Raw genomic sequence first — 19,376 nt, 5'->3', positions numbered from 1 at the left:
TCGTTTCGTCATTAGTTACTAGGCTTTGAATTAGTTACTAGGCTTTGAAAGAGCGCGTTCTTCAAATGCACGCGGCCATTGGAGAAAGATCTCTTGAGCGAGTTAAAACTTTTTTCCTTTTGGAACTTAATTATTAGTTTAGATATATTACATAAAGAATCATCTTAATCAATTATATATCATATTATAATTGAAGTAAGTATATGATATAGTTATATATACATTTTTATCAGATAAAGTAGAAAGGATTTAAATTTTTATTAGATAAAGTAGAAAGGATCTAAAGAAGAAAGGATTTTAATTTTTTAAATCGAATAGATTTTGTTTGTTTTAGTTTTTCTTTTAGCAGTTTTATTTTTATTATTTTATTTTTTAGAAAGAAAATAGGGGAATGGATGTTATTTAAAGTTATACTAATGCTATTTCCATAAAAGGGTTATTAATACTTTGAAATTTCTGTGATGCTATTAACTATTTTTTTTCTTCTTTAGAAAATTTAGAAAAATAAATTAAACTTTTGTGCCAACACTGATATGGCATGTCACATGTTATTGTATGTAAAGGTTAAATGTTGTTATGAAGATTACAGTTCTTATGAGAAAAAAAAGAAGGTAAAGAGAATTGTTTGTTAATATATATTTTGTATCTTTTTATATTTTCTTGCGTCATTTTTAGAATTTTTGTTTGCACACGTTTATTGTTTACATATATGCTTTTTTCATATGTATGTGTGTGTGGTAATAAGCGCTTTATAGTTGTTTTATCAATGTGTTTTTATAATAATGTAAAGTGTTTTTTTACTGTTTGTGTATGTGTTAATATGTGTTACATAATTGTTTTAAAAATGTGTTTAAATATGTATATATGGTATTTATTTATTTTAGTATATATTTAACCTTATATACATATTTAAACACATTTATTGTGCTTATAGTTTGTACATATGTTTATGTTATGCTCTTTCCGTGTTTTTAAAGTGCTGTGACTTGGTAAACATCTACCTGAAAATCAATTGTTGTATTTTAGAGAAGGAGCAGAACATATGGCTTTAGATCGTGCAGCTCAGTGTGATATGCACCTAATGGCATGGTTTAAGTTAAATACTGAAAATGAAAGAGCATATTGCTATTCGTATGTAGACATTCCTTATCACTTTATATTTGATGATAAACATTGTAAATGGAAGGTTAGATAAAGGGGTGGTAATAAGGTGATAGTAAGAATGTATAAAGTTAATCAAACTGGAGTATTGTTTTTTCTTAGACTGTTACTTTTACAAGCAAAAGGAGCAACATCTTGGGAGGATGTGCATACTGTTAATGGTATTGTCCTTGAAACGTTTCGTGAAGCATGTGTTTTGAAAAGTCTGTTGCAAGATGACACTGAATGGCAGAATACTCTTTTTGAGGCGGTTTTAACACATATGCCGAAGAAAATTAGACAATTGATTTCAATTATTTTGACCTTTTGTGAACCTGACAATTCTTTACATCTCTGGAATACATACAAATTTTTTATGATGGAAGATTTCATTCACCACTCAGTCCCACTTCTAATAGCTGAACAAGCTACTCTTCATCAAATTGAAAAGATTATTAATCAAATGTGTTATAGGAAACCATATTTGTTTATAGCTGTATATATGTTTAAATTATGTTGTTTCCATGTTTTCAAAGTGGTGTGATTTGGCATTATGTTGAGCAAGATTGATAACCTTGCCACCCAAGCGATGTACTTATAGCAGAGTTGTGACTTGGCAGCATTTAGTGCCAGGCGGAGTTACTGCTTTGGAGCTAGGTTGTGTTGTGTAGCCTTTTTTAATTATTCTCAAAACACATAATAATGTCTGTTAATGTTTAGCGTAATGTGTATGAGAGTATGCAACCTTGATCTTTAAATCCAGGGTGTTTTCATGTCCTAAATTTGAAGTAATTGAATAACTAATATTGAACATAAAAACAAATATACTTTTATGTAGTTATATGTTTAGTAAAAAGATAAATATATAGTTAACTTTAAATTGGTTTTCTAGGTTTGCCTTTCATATTTTAATTTGGTTTATTATTTTCGCTGGATATTAGGATCAAGGGTGTAAATATTCTATTGCTATGTGTTATTGTTGTGATGTTTTGTGTTGATAGACTGCTTGGCTTACCTTCACGTTGGTGTCTATTGTTAAAAATGAATAATAGGTAGTTTCATTATTGGAACTTACTGCTTTTATTTATTTACTAAAAGCCAACATTATGCTAAAAATGCAGTTTATATCTTAATTTGATTTTTTTTTTTTTTTTTTAAATTTATTTTAGTATTGTTAATCCTTTGCACTTCGAAACAGATTTTATAGTTACATTTTCGATAAATGTTTATATTAACTGCCATGTCAAAATAGGTTACTATAAATAGGTAAATCCATGTTCAGTTTTTATGTGGTTTTTTTTTTTTTTTCTTTAAGATTTACGATTGACGCATTTATACGATTTATAAAAAGAAAACCTGATTACCTTTTATTGTAAATTTTTGTCAGTTAAAATGATATAAATATATGCAATTAGTTCAATTTTTTTTTAATTTTCTCTATTTTATGCCTAATAATCTGTTGTAAGTAACTTAGGGGATCTTTTTAAACGGGGGGTGAGTATTGCAGTTTTGCTCATTTGTCAAATATCGAGTTACTTAAATTTTATAAGGTGTTTAACTAATTAATTAGCTTAATTTTGAGGATAGATAAATTCTTATATATGTTAAATTCTTAAATCATTGTTTCACATTTTATTATTCTGGTAAAAGGTCTTCATCAAAAATTTGATTACTCTTAATAAAAATAACTCTATTCTCCTGACCACCATTAATGCCAAAACGGGGAAGGGAGGTCCTTTATTAGTGTCAAAACATTTAAGAGAATTAAATTTCGAGTAGCAAAAGGAATTTTCAGTAAATTGTAGCTAATTACCGTTTGCTAAAAACTGTTGAAACAAAGAGGCCATATATAAAAATGGTCAGATTTGTGCCATAAATAGTAATGGTCAAATGTTCAGTTATTTTTAATAAATTTATTTAGTTGTGTGCATTTAACGTTTTAAAGACAATTTCCTTTTTTAAAAAAACATGTATCAAGGGGATACCAAAAAATTAATAATTTATGTATAATTAACGTTCGCTTTATACTACTGTTGTTAATTAAAGTTCATGTTATAAAAAAATATAACAAAAAGTTAGCTTTTTTCGTCAATTTAAAGCATGATGAAGTGTTATTATTTTCTGTCAGTAACTAAAAACGTTTTGTTTTGAACTAAGTAAAGTCGAGGAAAATGGTTCTGCCTTACACTGATTTGACATGTCAGTTTTAAATTTCTCAAATAATGTTAAGTAATTGGTAAATTATTTTACCTCCGCATACTTTTTATTTTAATTTTACAGATGGTTTAATTTTTTAAATTTGAAGGCGTTTTTCTAAAAGGGTATTAGTAATGGTTTCGCAACTTTAAATTGTGGAAAACAGCCACCATAAATTAACAGACCGACCATAACCCGTATTACGGGTTGCTTATTGCTAGTTTATATAATTAGTATAATAACATTGTCAAAGGTGAAACAATAAAAATTTATTTTTTAATATTTTAAAATTGGATTTTTAAATTTGGTTTGATTTTCCTTTAAAGTTTAATTTGGGATCTCGTTTGATTAAGAAATTTGAAGAAATATTTTTTAGTTAAAGAAAATAAATTGAATTCCATCTTTAAGAGTTCGAAAAATGATGACTCATTAATGTTTTGAAAATTAGACGTCATCTGTTTCGTGAGATAAAATGCACCAAACATACCAAAGAAGAAAATTGGAGAAAAAAAAGAAAAACGAACAAAACTGTTAACTTTACAAAATTTTATTATACATTTTATTTTACTGAAAAAGAAACAAAAAAAATTTGATAATGAACAAAAGCAAAACAAACAAATAAAAAGCGTAAAATTCTATCAAACGAAAGCCGAAAGGTAATTAAAGAAGTTACCATGCCATAATTGGACAAAAAGAAACACACATTTAAAAGTTGATGATATATAAAATACGTAACAGCTTAACATATGAAAACACATTGGTCTTATAGTTTTCAAAAAAGCAGATTTTTCTTGAGAGCTATTTGCTTAATATTCTTTTATTTGGATTTATACATAAATTTTTATGACAGTATTCCGTTAATTTAATCTGGACATATATGACGATATAACCTCAAACTGTAAATAAAAAAGTTATGACAAATTTAGAAAATTACCAAATAACTGTATTTATGAATATCAGATTTTTATTGCTGTGGAGATTTTTAAAACAAAAGAGAAACATGTAACAAAGTGGTAAGTGCAGTGGCGTATCTAGGGTAGGGTGATTCTATTTTTTAGTTTGTCATGCAAACCTTTTCTAAAACATGAATAATTGTATTCTAAGAGCAACTAAATAAAAAGTAATTAAAAATTTGAAAATTTTACTAGGTCAAAAAAAAAAGTTACTTTATGGAAATAAGACAAAATTATTTCTTTTTTTTAGTCTTTTTTTATTTTATACATAAGCAAAAGAAATACGACAAAGTTTATAAAGTGAAGTTATTTTTTATTCGACATTTGCATAAACATTTCTGTTAAAAAAAGTCTCTCAAGAGCATCATCAGACTTAGCCCGGGAACATCGGATGTCCATAGCTCGGAGTCCTCTCTCAGCTACCTCATTTGTTCGATGCACATTCTTGAATGAGATTTTAACACCAAGAATATGTCTTGTCAGAGCTTCTTGGGCTTTAATGCAACTTGATGTAGTTTCTTTTAAGTTTTCCCAGTTGGGTTCCTCTCTCATTTTAAACCATGCAAGTGACCAAGAACAGCTAATAAACTTAGCTATTTCTTTCAATAATGGTCGTTCTTCAGGAAGTAGAAAGTAGCCTAACAAGACATATATTGCTCTGCTGTTCCACCTTGCTGAGTGAGAACTTGGTAATTTCGTTGGTAGCTGCAGTTTGGGTAAAATATTGGTGTCCAAATAGTGCCTAAATGCAATACATAACCTGGAAAAATAAACAATAAAATGGATCAACGCATTCATCACATATACAAATCATTGATATTGAAAATAATAATTTTTAATAAAACAAACCTAGCCAATAGCTTATAATCATCTCTCCAGGTTTTTACAGTATGAGGAGGATGAGGTGTTTTATGCAGGATATTGTATGATTCTTTCAATTGCGGATACTTATTTTTTAGTTTTTGAATGAACTTAAAATCAGTTAGAGTAGGCGATTTTGATGGTGTTGGCAAGTGGAAAATTACCATTTTTTTCAAAACAAGGTCCAAAATGTGAGCATTGCATCCATAATAAGGAACAGGCCTGTTAAATAGCTTAGATCTTAAAATCCCTACTACTCCACCAGAACCATCATAAGATCCACCTGAAGTAAAATGGAATAACTTATTTAATTGGATTTTTTTTATTATTTAAAAATAAATTATTTTAATTTTACTAACCTGTATTGACAGAGCAGGTGTCACAAATTATAAGGGATATTTTATGCACAACATTATACTCTAACAATGTTTCCGTTATCATAGCGGCTAGATTTTCAGAAGTTCCGCTAGTATGTAATGTTTTGAGGCCAATGTACCAAAATATTGGTCCATCAGACTGAAGGGCAATGACCATGCGTTCCACTTTTTTAATCCCATAATCATATGGTGCCACACCTTTTCCATCAAAGTGTAATATAAAGGATAATTGAACAGACAAAGCTTCTTTAAGTTTAAGTAGAGTTGTGACTTGCAACCTTTTACAAGCTTTGAAAATAGCCGATTGATTTGGAGTTGGAATGTCACTATGGAAATAACTTAATGAGCGAGTTACACTAACTCCTTTGTGGGTTGAGATACCAGCTTCTGCGCACATAATGGCAATTGGCATCGCCTTAAACCAAAAGTAAAATTAATATAAATTTAATAAAAAAACTTTTTTTATTTCCAAAAATTATTATTACTCACCTTTGATTTAAACTTCCGTTTGGGTCGTTCAAACAAAGGTTGAAAATCATCAACGTTATTATCATTTTCAGAGCTTGACTCTGTGTACAGTTGCTCTACATAATCAAGATCCATGTTTTTTGGTATCAACTGCCTGTTAGCAGGATGCTCAACAACTGTTTGGCTGGTTAATACACAGCTCTTTCTATCATCCATTTGATGATTATAGAAGATCTGCTCTTCCCTCTTCAGCTTTATATTGTTATTAAGGATATCAAATGGCATAAAAAAATCCATATTCGATTTTCTCTTCAAACTTAATTTATAAGCATTCACAACTTCATTCAATTTTTTTGTGATGCCAGCTCTGGATACTGAGGGCATGCTAAATTTCACATTCCAGAGCTGCTCCAAATCTTTTGCTATTATTTGCATAACAGCTCTTAATGGTGGTGCGGGGCGTGTGTCAGCTAGATGGTGATAGTAGCCAAGAATGTGGCGGACTTCTGGAATAGTCTTGAAATTGGCTAAGGATTTAGTCCGTAATCCATAAGGCGCTGCTGAAGCAAGCAGTTCCCGAGATTCCTTTGAACACGGTGGTGTTAAGTCGTTTGCTTTTCTCTTTAATGCTCCTTTAGCACTTATGTGGGACATATTTAGGTAAATATAATTATAACTAAAATAGAAAATGGAATACAGTTATTTTATTTCTAATCCACCAATAATTGTTAAGCTAGTTTTATATTATATTCACTATTAACTTCAGCTAATTAAAAAAATATCATACAAATTATCAATTTTTTTGCCTAGGTATTTTGTCTTATTTCCATAAAGTAACTTTTTTTTTTGACCTAGTAAAGTTTTCAAATTTTTAATTATTTTTTATTTAGTTGCTCTTAGAATACAATTATTCATGTTTTAGAAAAGGTTTTCATGACAAACTAAAAAATAGAATCACCCTAATCTAGGGTAGGGCAGGCAGGGCACGTGCCATGGGCGCCAGCCTGAAAGGGGCGCAAAAGAGGCTTGGTTGCGATACAATAAGCGAGAATTATATAAAATAAATTAAGAAATAATATATCATATAAAATAAGTATATTATATAAAATAAAGTTTGTGTCATCATTTATTAAAAAATTGTAATTAAGCACTTTATGTGGGGGAAGAGGGGCGCGAGATCGGTGTTTGCTCCAGGCGCTATTTACCCTAGGTACGCCACTGGGTAACCCAGCAAACATTTAGTCTAAAAAAGACGTCTTAAATATGTCTTTTAGACGTATTAGACGTTTTTTATACCTCTAAAAGACATCTTTTTAGAGTCGATGTTTGCTGGGAAGTGACTGTTATAATTTAAGTAATAAGGTAATATAACACTCATGACGTCACTTCTGAATATTTCTGACGTCTTCTGAATATTACAGTTATTAGTAACGCTATTTATAAAACCTATTATACATACGGTTATTAGTTACGCTATCTTATATACGATAAATGTTTGTGGTTCTTGTATACCCTTTTTCTTATATTTGATAAAAGCCAAAATATACATGAAAGACTTTTTTATTATGGTTTAAAACAGTGACAAAGAAAAGTTAAATTTATGAAAAAGAAAGAAGCAGCAGCTAAAAGCCATTGATGTAGCACTTGATAAATTAGGTGCCATACTTTAGCTCAAAAGTGTTTCTTCACCAAATGAAAATCCTTGATACTGCATTAAACTTGAAGAACAGTTTTTTTGTGTAAAAACTGAAAAATTAATAGGAGTTTCCTTTAAAATATTGCCCTTGTTACTGTCATCGTGACCATGGTCGTGATTATAATCAAGATCACAGAAACAAGAGCAATATTTCAAAAGATGCAGGCGTTATGACAAAATTATCCCTTAAACTTGTCACAAAGCCTGCATTTGTCAATTATAGCCAAAATAATGAGTGGGATAAAAGGGGAAACGCAACATTAAATACTTAAAGATTTTGTTCAAATATAATAATCACACATATCTTTGCTTAACAGCCAAGTATTGCTTCTTTTGTCAGCACCTAAGTATTTGCTTCTCTTAAAAACGCATGATTCTCATGAATTCTACGTTAAAAACAAAACATGTTTTGGCATGGGTGCCATTCTTAACAGCAATGAACCATCGACAACTAATAGACTCGCCTTCTTTTTTTCTTACATCATAATTTCGAAAAAAAGGATTTAGTAGCATTCAGTTTTAAAATCTTCTGATTTTCGCCTTCAACGAGATTGTTAGAGAATTTAGAAAAAACTCACATCTTCAGAATGTTTTCTGTAGAATTAAAATTGACTTATCAGGTGGGAACTAGGTTTGGCGATAGAGCAGGGTTTTGTAAGCAACGTAGTGTAGGGCTGAGTGTAAGTTTTTTTTTTTCTTAATAGGATCTTTTTTCTTGAACGAATTTTTTCCAGATTTCCAGATATTTTTTCGCATTAGTTCGGGCACTTTTTTCAAAAACGCTTTATAAAGCATTAAAAATCTTGTTCTTGAAAAGAGCTAAGAGTGATTTTACTTTCAGTCTGACACTTTTACTTTCCCTTGTTAAACTTTGGGAAACTCAGCATTTTGTCTCAATCAACTATTTGAATTTTATTGTTCGCTTAGAAGTTCACTTTCAAAGGATCTAATATTATTTGGATAAAAGTATTGTTGAGAATTACTTTTTCACTCCATAAGATGCATTGAACTCCTTGTTGATAGTTTTTAAGTATATGTTAATTTAAGAATAAAATAATTACCCAGTAACTATTTTTAAGATAGTTACTCTAATGTGCAATACCATAGAAAGTGAAGTTTTTATTTTACTTGCATATTCTTCATGAATTAACTACAAATATTATTTTTAATGATCAAAAAATATTTTAAGCTCAGAGTAATGGTATTTTTGGTGGTCGCTGATGAAATAATTTGGAATTCAAAAAGAAAAACGTTGATATATTTCACTATACTATCTAAATTTTAGATCAAAGGTGCTATTAAGAAATCTGGTAAAGATAGATTTCCCCGTGGAAATGTCTGAATCGCACAAGCAAATGGTGGTCGCTCACTTCTTTGGCTCCAGGTAAAGCCTTTTTTGGAAGTATGTACTGACTGACTAGCACAGAACAGCTAACAACATATAATTAGTTAAATGAAATAACTGATTGTATTATCTAAAAACTTAATATAATCTTCTATTATAATTATCAGGTCTTTCAAGTGCAAGAAAGCTGTTTGACAATACCTCAAAATTGTAAATATTGAGCAGTTGACTAAAATGACTGCCACAATTTTCTGAAAAACATAGACCTTCTTTAAAGGCTGGCTGATTCAGATTGTGCTTTTCAGGTCCTTGGCAAAGTGATACCTGAGATCTTTACCGGTGTTAGATGTCGCTCGACATAATTGACAATACCAAATACCCCCGGTACCTGGGTACACAATCACGTATATCCCTCTGCACCACCAACTGCTATGTTTTGTTTTTGACTGTTGCTCCTCCCTTTCCAACCGGGTTTATGTCATTCTCTCTTTTATCTGTTCCCAGCTAACACAAAACGTTCAAGTAACGTTCGTAGAACGTTAGAAACAGTCGGGCACGTTGTAAGAACGTTGTAAGAACGTTTCTAACGTTCTTTGAACGTACTCGAACGTTTTGTGTTAGCTGGGTTGTTACAACGGTCAAAAATGTTCCTCAGCACTGTTGGATTGTAAGCCCAACAGCGCCTTAAGATGACTTTTGGGTAAGATCACTATCCTCCTTACCCTTGGAGTCCCACTATACATTTGCCTTAGTTACCTAAGTTACTGGCTGCGCCACGAAGAGGCTGTAAAATATGGATTTACTGCAGTAAATTCGAGAGACATGATATTTCCTTTTATTCTCTCCAACACAGTCTTGTCAAATGTAGGCATCTAGAAACTGACATCAACTCTCACGTGAAAACCATCAAACTCGTTGAGCCTGATTTTCAAGCCAAATTTTGAGGTCAGCAAACAACTCTTGGAGTACTTCACCCAGACAACAATCAATATGACCAGCAGCAGATGTGACTCAGAGCCAATCATTACTGTGCACTGCAAAAGTCTGGCTAAACTCCAGAAAAAGGTCTTTTTGAAAAGAGATGTTTACTACAAACAATTCACTAAAATTTGAATCGATAGTGGTGATGGATTTCTAAGTCAGCCTGGGCATCCTGGATGTCAACCCAAAGTTCTGACTACCAAGCAAAAAAACTTCCGAATAGCAAAAAACATTGGAGTAAAGCGACAAATGTTAGTTGTTATTGCTGTGAACCTCTCAGAGAACTATGAAAATGTTAAGTAAGGTATCTTCCTCATTAAACTGAAAAACTTGACTTCATCACATCATATAACCTGAAGTTAACAAACATTTTAACTCAATTCTAATCTGCAGCCCCACCCCAACTGTCACTTATGCACATGGTGTGATGTTGGCTAGAGCCAACATCACACCATGAGCTGGAATTCTGCGACTTCTGGTAGCGGCATCAGGAAAACCATGGACCTCAAAAACACGGTTTATGTGATTCAGATTCCTTAACCTGACAGCAAGTTCATTCTGGAGGAAATTCATACAATGGAACTCCATCTTCTTCTTGAAGTTGTTAACTATCTGTTAAAGATCCTAAGGGAAGTGTTACTAAAAGCCATGGAATGGCCCAAGCCCTTTACATTCAGATTTAAACTTTTCATGGAGGTTATTTTGTAGGAAATTACTGCCACAAGTTTCAGAAAAACATAGACCTGCTTTAAAGGCTGGTTGATTCAGATTGTGCTTTTCTGGTTCTTGGCCTGATTTACACATTCCGAAAATTTGGTGTGTGTTCACCACTTGTTTTGGCATTGCATCAGTTTTTTTTCACACAGAGCACAAATAATGTAAAAAAACTTAAGTTATGAAAAGTTGTGGGTAGATATGGGAATAAACTATATAGAATTTTACCGCTAAGTACGTTTGCTATAAAATATCAAATATTTAGCTCGGATACCCGTGGATATATAAATGTCCTTGACGTATCAGTATAATAGGAAGTGCAGCAACTGTTACACTATAATTTATTTTTCTAACTAATTTTAAAGGATATGCATAAACAGATGTTTATATATACTTTTTAAATTTATCGTACGGAAATCTGTTTTGTAATAAAAAGGATTTACCAGGAGTTTCATTGCGGGAGGCCGATATTTAGGAGCATATTTCCGGGGAATTTCAAAGAAATCTGTTCTTCGCTTTATATTGAAAAACTAATTAACAAATTGATACAGTTTGTTATTTGGAAAATTTCCGTGAGTTGAAGGAATTACTCAATATCGTTTTTTATATCAATTTATAAAAAAGGGCAATTAAAACTTTTGACATTTTAGTTTAAATATTCCATTATGTAACATGTTTTATTTTTTTTAACCTATTAGCTTTTACTAAACTTAATATATACTTTTTTTTGTATTATTTATATTTTTTTATAGATCTTAATTTAAATATTAAACAGCTTAGAGTGATAGATAGATGATGTCGGATTTACATCTTCATAAATGAATATAAAAGTTTTAACATTTTAAAATTTAAGTCTGATAAAAATATTTCATTTGATTAACAAGATAAACTAGATGTAAATATTTGTAAATAGAAACTGCAAGAATTAAATTATAGAGAAAAACAAATGACTGTCATAATTGCTCAAAATTGAGTTCACTGCTCTGTTTTATGCCTCTGCTTACCGCTCTGTTACCTCTGATACCTTTTGATCACCGCTCTGTTTGATTTATCTGTTCTAATCAATCCAACTACTAAGAAATTTTATTCTCATATATCTTTGAGCTCTTTATGATATCGAAGAGAAACTGAAAGCTTGATCTCCATTTCTTTTTCTTTTCTTCAGAAATTTTTTATTGTAACAACTGCATATATGCTTTTCTTGCTACCAGGATTTTTTAGTATTTAAATTTTGCAGCTATTTTACTTTTTAGCCTTTGCTAATTTGTACATTTCAAAAAAAATATTTTTATCTTGAAAATGCTTTACACAAACTGTCAAATAATCCCAATGATTGCTGTTAAAAACTTCAAATTAAAGTTATTTTGTAAAGATTGATTATTCTTTAAACAAAAACTGGTTCATAGATTAGATAATTACTCAACATCCAGCACAATAATTAAGTAATTAAAAACTAATACCATGTTCTACTGTGCGACAAAACTTCTTAAACTGTTAAACAAAACAAAACAAAAAAAAGACAAAAAGATCAATTGTAACAAAAATTTGAAAAAAAAATAAGTGAACAATCTTTAAATTTTAATTTAAACAAATTGATTGTTTAGAGTTTTATATTTTAAACGTATAAAAATTATTAAAAACGAAAAGTTTCTCGTTCTTTTATTTATTTAGGATCAATAAAATGCTGACCTACAACAACACACTCTGTCGTTATAAATATTCATCATTAGCAAAAGGTGTGGCCAGCTCGACTCTTACAGTGGGATTTGAAATTAATGCTGTACTAGGATTTATAATAAACTTAGCATTAGTTTTAGGTATATACAAAACAAGGATGCCGAGAAAGTACACACGTTACGAAAAGTTGGTTTTAGTGTTATCGATTGTGGAGATTCTCGTGGCTTTAGTACACATTCTTACACCGATAATCTTCTTAAGTTTCTTCGACAAAACAGCCTGTTTTCATTTTTCTTTGGTAGGATCTTGGAATATACTTATGATCGGTATTTCAAGCTCCCTCATTCTACTTGTATCAATTAATCGTTTTATTGTTGTCTTTTGTAATAACAAATGTTGCGGTGTTGTTGTAAGTGATGGTCACACATTATGCTCTGCTTCGCTTGTTTTGTTGTTACAAATACGACATTTGCTTTGTGGCATGGTTTTGTCGGAACTTCGACAAATACATTTCAGCAATCCATTTTCTTTTTCAGCATTGCTACGTTTAGAGCCAATCTTTTATTGGTTATTACAGTGATCAATATTTCTATGCTAGTTAAATCAAAAGCGCTATTAAGAAGCTCCAACGTTCAAATTCAGAGAAATACTGTTGTAGAGAAAGAAGTGACGAGGACCATTTTACTGGTATCTGTATCATTAGTTGTTCTCCATCTTCCATTAGTTATGACTGAGTATTTTTTTGGAATAGTTATGATTGAGGAAAAATATTTCTTATCTGATACAGCATCACTATTTTTGAATTGGTCAATGGCATTTTGTCATCTTAACTCTACATTAAACTCCTTGATTTTTATATGCAGGAACAGAAGTATCTCTCAGATGTACTTAGGGTTTTTCAGATTGCCAATTGAATGATTGGGGAATAAATGATCGACTTTAGTAAAGATACATGAATATAAGTAAAGGTTTTGCATAAACATGATCACGATCATGATCACGATCATGATCACGATCATGATCACGATCATGATCACGATCATGATCACGATCATGATCACGATCATGATCACGATCATGATCACGATCATGATCACGATCATGATCACGATCATGATCACGATCATGATCACGATCATGATCACGATCACGATCATGAACATGTTTATAATCATGATTACGATTGTTATTAAAGAAAATTAAAAAAGATTTTTTCAAATGCGGTACAGCTAAAAAGTATTTTATTTTTTTCAACAACTTTTTTTTAAAAAGTAATATTTTAAGTCTATTTGTAAATTTACACTTCTACAGTTGTGGTCAAATAATAGTAGTTCGTTTAATAAATATTCAGGTACTTTTTTTTTTGCAAAAAAAAAAAAAGTGTTATTTCTAATACTATTATTGTAGTTTTTATTTCTGATATTTCAATATATATTGATTTAACGTTAAACAAAAAATAATGTACCCTCAAGATACTGTAATACATTTTTTACCATTCTAAAGGACGTATCAGTGTTTCGTACAGTGTCATTAACCTTTAACAACGAGTAAACAATGATTTTGTAATGACTCATTAACAACTTTCAGTTGGTAAAGCATATCAAGTCGATTCCACATTTTTTATCGTTGTGGTGGGTTGATTTTTAAAAACCGCTTTTTTAAAATCACTCCATAGACTTTCGACGGAATTCGGTACTGGTGGCTGGCCAGGCCAGTTCATAACCAGAACTACTTTTTATTTAAACCAGTTTATTGCAGTGTTACAGGTGTGACTTGGATCATTGTTTTGCATAAACACCCGATTTAAGTTTCTCTTCATGTTTTTACTTTATTACAACAAGGATTAATCTCTTTAATTCTATAGTTAAATGTTTTGATACAAACTTCAAAGAATTAACAACCATGTTTGGTGAACATTTTACAACACCTTGATTTTCTTCATTAGTTCTACCTTGTTTATTTTTTGGGACGTAGCAATACTAATCAGGACGAATTTTTTTATAAATCTTTGCTTCATGGCTAAGTATTGTTTCTTTTGTCAGCATCTAAGTATTTGCTTCTCTTAAAAACTCATGATTCTCATAACTTCTTCGTTAAAAACAAAACATGTTTCGGTATGGGTGCCATTCTAAACAGCAATGAACCATCGCCAACTAATAGACTCGCCTTCTTTTTTTCTTATATCATAATTACGAAAAAAAAGGATTTAGTAGCATTCAGTTTTAAAATCTTCTGATTTTCGCCTTCAACGAGATTGTTAGAGAATTTAGAAAAAACTCACATCTTCAGAAACTTTTCCGTAGAATTAAAATTGACTTATCAGGTGGGAATTAGGTTTGGCGATAGAGCAGGGTTTTGTAAGCAACGTAGTGTAGGGCTGAGTGTAAGTTGTTTTTTTTTTTTTAATAGGATCTTTTTTCTTGAACGAATTTTTTCCAGATTTCCAGATATTTTTTCGCATTAGTTCGGGCACTTTTTTCAAAAACGCTTTATAAAGCATTAAAAATCTTGTTCTTGAAAAGAGCTAAGAGTGATTTTACTTTCAGTCTGACACTTAATTTTGCTTGTTAAACTTTGGGAAACTCAGCATTTTGTCTCAATCAACTATTTGAATTTTATTGTTCGGTTTGAAGTTCAATTTCAAAGGATCTAATATTACTTGGACAAAAATATTGTTAAGAATTACTTTTTCCTTTCTTGAGACGGTTTGGATTCCTTCTTCAAAGTTTCCAAATTTATGTTAATTCAAGAACAAAAAAGTAAAATTTTAATAGAGCCCCTAAAAACTATTTTTAAAGTTATAGAATTGCTTTGTAATGTACCAATGTAATAGGAAGTTTAGTACTTGTTACGCTTTAATTTGCCTATTCTGGTCTGTAAATCTTCAAGTTTTAAATAGATGTTTATGTGTAGGTTTTAAATTTAGCAGACGGACATCTTTTTGTGAAAAAAAAAAAATCACCAAGAGTTTATTTTGGGAGGCTAACTAGATTCAAAAGTATTAAATATATGTAAGAAAGTATGACCGCGCCAATGATCACCATAAACTTGGACATAAATTTTTTATATTTAACAAATAAAAGACTTTCTAACATTGATAGACGAAAAAACAAAAAACTAACTATCGGTTCATTAATTTTTACTATCTATTTGAACTGAAAATTTAACTAATAATACTTCTGGATAAAAATGTTAATTTGTGCCATCAGTTTTCCGTCCATCAATTAGTCAACAATACTTCGCCATTGCTTTAATGAATTACTCATACAATATCATTTTTTTTTTCTTTTAATTTTTAAAATGGAGTAATATAAAACTTCAAAAATATTCCAAATCAATTTGGCGTTTGCATTTTGCATTGCGGAATACGAAGTAGATCTTTATTCATTTTAGCCAAATAAATGAGCACAGTAAAAGACTGGTTTTTACTTGTGAATGAATTAATGATAAAGTTTATTTTTTATGATCAAAAAATATTTTAAGTACAAAACTGAATAGCTCAGAGTTATGGGATGGATTGGAACAGCCGGATAAAAACACATTAAAAGAACTCGGAAAATGTCAATAATTTAGGATTTCAGTCTGATCCAAAATGATTGTCAGATTAATTTGGTTTCTATTGTTAGATGTATATACTTACGGAAACTGCAACAAAAAGTTTTTAGAAAAAAGAATTTCATACAATACTTTATTAGAGTAAAAGCCAGTCTCGTGAAACAGTTTTCGAATAAATTGAATTTACTTTTTTTTTTAGAAAAAGATTTTCATCAGATTTTTATACAGATTTTTTAAGAAACATTCGCTCTACAAGAAGGTATAAATTTTATTTTACAACTTTGTTTAGCTTTTTAAGTTACAAGCATTTAAAGTAGAGAAAAAAATGTTTAATCATAAAATGACTCCCTTTTTAAGTTAAACGTGTTAATTAGTCATATAATTAAGGTGATGCAATTTATAGAAATAAAGCAACTAAATAGATTAATTATTTCAACAACGAAGAGGAGGAGGTAAGTTAAAAAATATCAGTCTCTAGATTTTTTCGTTCAAAAGAACTCATTGATAAGCGTTTTTTTTTTTTTTTTTTTTAGCAAGCATGCAAAATACAACCATCTTTTACATTTTAAATTTAAGAGGACGTTTGGAACCACGTTTGCAGGGAATTATTTGATTACCCTTGTTACCATTAAAGCTAATTTCGTCAAGTTCTAGACATTTGACGCAGAGTATTTATTGTTGGTTGCTTCAAGAAATCGAATCTTGTATGTATTGAAATATTTTTTATATTATCTTCAGTACAAGAAGCTGCTCTGAGTATTGCAATTTTACTTGCAGTTTTCTTGCTTAATCTATGTTTCAAACGTTTGATGAAACCATGGTACCAAGCTTTGCCTGGTTTACCGTTCGTAAATAAACTACTTCGTTTCGTACGTTGTAAATAACTAGCAATAAGTTCAAGCAATTGTTTGCAGGTTCTACCGAAACTCCAATCGGCAAGTTTAATAAGAAATTCAACAAACTTTAATTCAGTAAAAGGTTGCAGGGTTCTTTATCCAGAATGATAAAGTTGCCTTTGAAACGTCATACATAAAAGATTTATTGCCATAAATCGCCATATTTAGTTTGCAAAATTGTAGCATCGAGTTGCTCGTCAGTGTATTTCCTTGTTCTTTTGTTTGCCATTGTTTGTATCTTTCTTTATTAACTGAAATAGTGAGTAATTATTTTTTTAAGTTATTGATTAACGTTGGTGCCTAATATTTATATTAGGCACCAACGTAAGGACTAGATGCTTAATTAAATTTAATTAATAAGTGTGAAATAACTATAAAAATATATAAGATAAAGAAATAGTGTGCTCAATTTAATACGAAATCTTTTTGTTTAAAATTTTTATAATTTTCTTTCGAAACTAGCAAATTAAATTATTTACAAACAATCATTTTCAGTAGAACCTTTGCTACAAAACAACATTTTATATTTTTGCGCTGAAAGTTTTTTTTTACAAAACTCTCTACTCAAAATTTTACTTTTAAATTTTATTCACTATCAGAAGTCAGATAGTGAATAAAATTTAAAACAATTTACTCACAGTAACTCTTTTTAATTCGTATGGCACTTTTTTTTATTAAAAACTAAATAGCTTTATACAGTATGATAGAGTGAAAAATCCTACGGAAATAATGTAAAAATAAAATTTCAAAATGTTTTTCTCTTTATAATATGGTTTAAAAAGACTAAAAATACAAATGTTGTTCAATTTTACATGTCGTTCAATTACACCCGCTTCTAATCTACGGTAAAATGATAACATGATTATCAGATTACTTATTGAAAGATTAAAAACTGAGCGACGAAAACCGCCAAATATGAATATTACTTCATGATTTTGATATCGGTTGAAATCATATAGTTCCAGTAAGTTTGTAAAATATTTTTCACATAATGAAACAATTAAAATAATCCATTTCAATGTAAATAATGAAGAGTTGGCTGAGAGTATTTCCGATTAATAGTTTAGATTAAAAGTCAATTTAAAGTGCAGTTTGAAGAAGTATGGTACCAAATTACGGTCTCTTTAGCATTTAAAACTGAGTCCTAAATGAAGTGGCTAAAAGTATCTGAAGTGCACAAGTCAGGTATGTTAGTTAAATAATGTTGCATGGAATCACGCTCCTCTGCAGATTTAATTATTACCTAATGCACACGACGAGCACGTAGAAAAGAACCTTCCTAAGTAAACTCCAGTTAAATTCAAGGTGAAAACACAAATTATTGAGGAATTAGTTTTGTCTTTTTAAAAAAGAACATTAGATAACAAAAAGTTAAACAAAAAAGTGGATTTTGTTTTGCATGCAGCTTACCCACAAATGCGCTATAAAATTTGTATTATTTGTCTTACTTTTTTCAATGACAGATAATCCGTTAGAAATATTAGTACTTGCTTTCCAGTTTCTAATATTCAAAGTTTCATATTAAAAGATAAGATTAACAAATGAAAATTAATAAAAGAAAATAAAGAGTTCAAAAGCAAATTGAAGATGTTTCAGAGAAATTTTTCAACTCGTGTACAGTCTAAAAGTTCTGAGGAAATAAAATAGGATTTTGATGGATGAATTTGGATAAATTTAAGAGTCGTGATATCTTTTTTTTATATTGTGAGTCACTCAAAGGGTTGTATACTTTACCATCTATTATTGAGAAAAAATATCGTGTTTAACATCAACTTGAGATTCGTCGACTTTTATATGTCTTATCTGATATAAATCAATATATGCGCCCTTCAACCAACTTTTAATTTCATTTAAAAAAAACTAGATCATCATATTGCCTGGAGACCACTTTATGGAGAATTTCAATAAAATAGATATAAATTTTAACTGCAATGACTCTGATCCGCCAGTTAGATCGTAAAAGAATGTTTTTGTAAAGTAAAATCAAATTAACGAGAGTTTCTTTCTTCTTGCTAATGTTTCTGCCATTCTTAAAATAACTCAAGTAATTTTCGAAATAGACCATACACTTTGTAAAAAAATTAAATCATAGCAAGCTGTGGGTTGATGTGGTGTAAACCATATACCATTGTACAGTCAAGGACTTTTGCTATGCAATATTAAAAAATTAGCTCGGATACACGTGGATATATAAGTGTCTTTGACATACCAGTATAATAGGAAGCGCAGCAATAACTACACGTTAATCTATTTGTCCATCAGATAAAAGTTATGCACAAACAGATGTTTATTTACATCTTTTAAGTTTATCGTACGGAGATCTTTTTTCTAATAAAAATGATTCACCAGGTGTTTCATAACGGAAGACCAATATTTAAGAGTACTTTTCCAGGGAATTTTAAAAAGATATATTCCGCGCTTTATATTGAAAAGGTAATTAATTACCTGATAGAGCTTGGTATTTAGAAAATGTTTGATATTCAAGGCAAATGTTAAAAGTAGAAAAAGAAAAAAAAA

At 30.1% G+C, this 19,376-nt stretch overlaps 2 protein-coding genes and 1 long non-coding RNA gene across 5 annotated transcripts; 2 read left to right on the top strand and 1 right to left on the bottom strand.

The window, feature by feature from the left end:
* Nucleotides 1-459: 459 nt before the first annotated feature.
* On the top strand, nt 460-2,557 carry LOC149888870 (uncharacterized). The gene is made up of 3 exons (XM_090088014.1): nt 460-611; nt 1,027-1,131; nt 1,264-2,557. Exons 1-3 carry the CDS (start codon nt 577-579, stop codon nt 1,682-1,684), a joined length of 561 nt encoding a protein of 186 aa, XP_089944140.1. The 5' UTR covers nt 460-576; the 3' UTR covers nt 1,685-2,557.
* A 2,024-nt stretch (nt 2,558-4,581) lies between these two features.
* On the bottom strand, nt 4,582-6,768 carry LOC145186879 (uncharacterized). Of its 3 annotated transcripts, none has more exons than XM_090087885.1 (4): nt 6,017-6,768; nt 5,510-5,942; nt 5,139-5,433; nt 4,582-5,049 (listed from the first exon to the last, which is right to left on the bottom strand). In XM_090087885.1, the coding sequence occupies exons 1-4, from the start codon at nt 6,647-6,649 to the stop codon at nt 4,596-4,598; spliced, it is 1,815 nt and encodes a 604-aa protein (XP_089944011.1). In that variant the 5' UTR covers nt 6,650-6,768; the 3' UTR covers nt 4,582-4,595. The 3 variants fall into 3 exon arrangements, with proteins under 3 accessions (XP_089944011.1, XP_079919303.2, XP_089944012.1); XM_080063177.2 differs by having other exon boundaries at nt 4,582-5,031; XM_090087886.1 differs by lacking the exon at nt 6,017-6,768 and having other exon boundaries at nt 5,510-5,959.
* A 9,327-nt stretch (nt 6,769-16,095) lies between these two features.
* LOC149888869 (uncharacterized) lies at nt 16,096-19,376 on the top strand. The gene is made up of 3 exons (XR_016452282.1): nt 16,096-16,222; nt 16,497-17,823; nt 17,922-19,376. It is a non-coding gene; the product is annotated as an uncharacterized LOC149888869 (long non-coding RNA).

This window comes from Hydra viridissima, unplaced genomic scaffold, assembly GCF_058129835.1.
Source record: "Hydra viridissima isolate aposymbiotic clone 2 unplaced genomic scaffold, HvirCarnegie_v1 scaffold_5, whole genome shotgun sequence".
NCBI lineage: Eukaryota > Metazoa > Cnidaria > Hydrozoa > Anthoathecata > Hydridae > Hydra > Hydra viridissima.
The sequence above is the reverse complement of the archived record's forward strand: the minus strand, read 5'-3'. Positions and strand labels throughout refer to the sequence as shown.